The sequence below is a fragment of the Poecilia latipinna genome, unplaced genomic scaffold (genome assembly GCF_001443285.1).
Source record: "Poecilia latipinna isolate Pla-1442-1.1 unplaced genomic scaffold, P_latipinna-1.0 Scaffold1665, whole genome shotgun sequence".
Classification (NCBI taxonomy): Eukaryota; Metazoa; Chordata; class Actinopteri; order Cyprinodontiformes; family Poeciliidae; genus Poecilia; species Poecilia latipinna.
In genome coordinates, this window is record NW_015114281.1 from 13,355 (window position 1) to 17,481 (window position 4,127).

The 4,127-nt window shown below is 38.2% G+C and overlaps 1 protein-coding gene across 1 annotated transcript in view; it reads right to left on the reverse strand.

Annotated features, from left to right (window-relative positions):
* LOC106964371 (nuclear receptor coactivator 5) overlaps nt 1-4,127 on the reverse strand; it is a 17,344-nt gene extending 13,217 nt beyond the window's left edge. Inside the window, exons 1-4 of the mRNA XM_015059879.1 lie at nt 3,917-4,127; nt 3,678-3,764; nt 646-719; nt 367-505 (exon numbers count right to left, since the gene is read on the reverse strand). Coding sequence (XP_014915365.1) covers nt 367-505; nt 646-719; nt 3,678-3,764; nt 3,917-3,978 — 362 coding nt within the window. The 5' untranslated portion in view covers nt 3,979-4,127. The remainder of the gene's footprint in view (nt 1-366; nt 506-645; nt 720-3,677; nt 3,765-3,916) is intronic.

Consider the following 4,127-nt stretch of genomic DNA (forward strand, 5'->3'; position numbering starts at 1 on the left):
AGACCAGCTGCACAGGCAGGCTGCGAAATGAGAAGTAGGTGATCGGTATCGGCAAAAGAGACAATGATCGTCGATCACCGATCATGCACTTTTTCACGAAAATCGGCCCGATTATGATCGGTGACCGATCGATCGGCACACCTCTACCCAATAGGGTATAGATGCCCCATTCGTAGCAGTTTAAAAAGAAACGTAAGAAATTCAAATAAATTCTCAGTCAACAGCAGATCTGAAAAAGTGTTTCAATTAGTCAGAACACATCTTGAAACTGCAATAAACGATAAATATCCATTAGTGGAAGCTAAATATCCTAAGCAGAACATCCAAATCTAAACTCAGCTGAACAACTGCTAGAGGAAAACTCACAGGAACTTGTTGGTGACGGACAGGACCACACAGTCGGCTGGCTTTCTCTCCTCCTGGACCTGCTTGTAGAACTTCTGGTACAGAGCTTTACGTCTGTCTGCCGGAGTGACAACCTCAGTTTTGACTGGCGGGTTCAAGACTTCAATAAATTTGGGAAGGGGTAGTGGGATGGGTGGGGAGAGTGCACATTTAGATGATGGGAGTAATTTAAGTGACCAGGAGTAGTACTTTTATATTAAAAACATAAAAGGTTCTGCATGATGAAAATGAAAGTCTCACCACTTGGCTGAGGTTTGTATGCCTCAAACTTGACACTGGTGGAGTAACCTTGAAGCTGTTCCAGTTCTTCATAACTAGAAATGGAGCAAAACAAGTATTAAGGTGCAGAATTTCATTGAGTTTTTCTGGGTGGTTATATTATACAGATTTCTGTGCACTGAAAACATAAAGCCCCGTTTAAAAACTGGAGAGGTAGGTACAGTAACGCGAGCAAAGGTAGCAGGAATTTTCACATCGTTTCCTCTTATGTATATGCAAAGTATTTTCTAAATATTTGCACAGTTGAACTCCTGAAATGTGTATATTTGTTAAAGCTGACCTAAAAAACAGAAAAACCCCAACAGGTGACGACGCAACTGATGCAGCACACACTGCAGCACACACTGCAGCAAAAACCACAGCAGCCAACAGTGGAGTACAGTATTCAGAGTGACAGCGATCAGATAAGACTGATCCACTTCCTTCTAACTTAGAGTAACTTGTACACATAAACGCACTATGCACAACAGTAGAAACTGAAAACTTGACACCATATAAAAACAAAGGTGTCATATTTTTAGGAACTAATTTCTGAGAAAAACAGAACCAGATCTGACCTTAAAAATAAAAAAGACAATTTAAACAGCCCAAATAAACACTGAAAATCCTGCTGAAAAACAATATTTAAAAACAGACAGAAGCTGGACTGTAGCTTTTACACATGTGGTAGTTGCCATGTTGTTGTTGCATTGGTCCAACCTGCAATTTGAAGTTTGTAGCAATCATTCCTCACCACCCTATTGGTATCTGTTAAATGTGCTGAAAGCGAAACACCAATTGCACATTTAATACTTTATGCTGTTGCTCTGTTTGCATAATGTAGATGCTATACTATACTGTAACAATAATCTTCTATCTAGATATCTATCACTGCAGATATGCACAGATATCCCCAATACATGGATATTGTTATTGTAAAAAAATTCTGATAAGAATTTTGATTCATGACGATAAATTACTAGAAAATTTCTTAGGAAATATAAAACGTGTGCGTTTCTGATGCCGAGTTGGGTCCAGATGGCCTTAGGTTTCAGTGTCGAGTCCTAAAAAACAAATATGTTGATCTACAGAACCTCTGATTCAGTTCTCTGAACCACAAAGTGAGGCAGGAACCTCTTAAATGTCTGCAGTGCTAAGTGGTGCAGATTATTACATCTGTGTTCATAACACCTGACATAAGTGCGCCAAGCTGCAGATCTATTTGTCTGTTAAATGGAATTCACAGTTGAATCATTAGTTTCTCCAAATCAGAATTTTTTGTTCCTTAAAGTTTTAAAACCAATAATTCAATTTAAGTTTTGATTCATAAACTGATGTAAAATTCAGGCCTTTTGATCAAAGCCATGATGCGAAAGATTTCCAACCTAAAGATGAGGTTCTGTTTTTGTCCAGCAGATGGCATCTGAAGTCTCAGAAAAAATGAAGAAACACACTTAATGTGAAACTATAAACAGGCTGCAATACACCTGATGAAATGAGAATCTGGATAATGGAGACTTTCCAGAAATTAACGTAAAAGTCAAAGTGAAGCCTGACTGCTGTAGAGAAAAACTTCCCCGTTTCCTTCTGAAGACAAACCAAGTTGATATTTTTCTTCTACATAACAGACCGACACTGGGGAGTGCAGCGGAAAACTGATCTACTGTGTTTCTACTGTCAACATCGGCAGCAAACGGGAAGATTGAAACTTTTCTTCTGGACTCAGATCATCTGAAGGGATGGGTGAAATCTTTAGGACCATATAAAAACTTTAAATTATTTTAACTTATCCAATCTGTTCTCTGAGTTCAGACACGTCTTCTAGCAGAAACTTGTGGTGTGGGAAGAGACGAATCCCAGAACTGTTCAATAATCAATATTTCAATTCAATTCAATTTAGTTTATTTCTATATCGCCAACTCAACAAATTTTATGTTGAAGAACTTTTATAAAAAGAAAATGGATCCAGGGTTAATATTTTTTATCCTAACGGAATCATTCAAATGTTTACTTTTCGAATCCCAACGAAAAAGAATAAGCTAGAAGCGAGTGGTTTCATTTGAATAAAAGAGTTGTAATATCAGCTTAGTGCAATAATTGCAACAAAAATATTCCATGCAAACAGAGTGGACAGCAAACTGTTACCTTAACATCACAGGATTCCTGGTGTTGAATTAAAAACAATGCAAGTTGTTCACCGTTTATGATTTTATTCCTGCTGTTGATAACCAGGATACAGCTTTTGCAAGTTTTCTTTTTTGTTGGATGGATTTTCTGCACCAGGTTAGCCCATCGGTGTGAGCTCAATACCAGCAGCATCAAATACTGCTGTGTAAATCAGAGGCCCCGTCTGTCTTTTTGACTGACAGGATTTAAAAAAAAAGATATCCTGTCATAATCCATCTTAAAATGACAATTATAATCTACATTATGTCATGAATCAAGCAGATGACTATATGTAACATTTTCTCTTAAGTTAAGGTTTTATACTAGAGACTGTCTTCTTTAAAATATCAGATGCCTTTATTTACAGGGTTTTTTTTAAATCATCATTTACAGACTCTAAAATATATACATCTGATATAGTATTAATAGTTCCATACAATTCTTATGGCATTTTGCTTATTAAATAAGTCAAAGAAGTTGTAAAATATCACAAAACTGGTAACAGTTTCACAATTTTGATGAGGCAGGTGCTGTTAGAGCAATGTAGAGTTTGTTAAACAGTTGGATATATAAAAAAGATTCAATTTATGTTTCACAAACAAGCTCCAGGTGGAAATCTTTTACTTTTCAAATGCATTTTTATTCAACTAAGTAAAATAATAAGTACACTGAAATAATAAGGGGGAGCGATTTATAATAACACTATACAGTACAAATTCAACAACAAGTCAGCCCTCCACCTACAGAGAAAACAAATGGTCTAAAAAGTATAGTTTCCAGTAAAAGCTGCACCCTCCCGCCTCTCATGTGTTTAAGCTGTTGTGTTAGCCGCCGTTAGCCGCTTTTACCTGTCCAGAGCATCCTTTAGCTCCTCGGTTCTTTCTTCTCTACTCGGGTACGGAGCCGCTCTCCGGAACAGCCGCAACTGCTGAGCACTGCAACACAACAAGAACCCTTTTAACGTCGACATCCATGGTAACTTGAACATATAAGTTCGCACCCGCTGCGGAAACATGCACTTGTAATTGGGTAAAGTTGTTGTTCGCGGCTTCCGTGCAGGCTAGCTGCTAAGGCTAAAGAAGCTAACCTTCCGTTTGGACTGCCGGACGGTCTCCGCACACCTGCAGCTGGTTTCGCCCAATTCGACATTTTTCTAAAACTGAAACTGCAACTCGACTAAAAACAACACATCTGATCTGATGAATCAGACAAAAATGCCCTGTCGATGTCCCTCAGGGATGTGTATAGCATGAACGCTCCAGTGGAAATGAGGTTTTAAAAAGGGGAGGAGCGCCGCG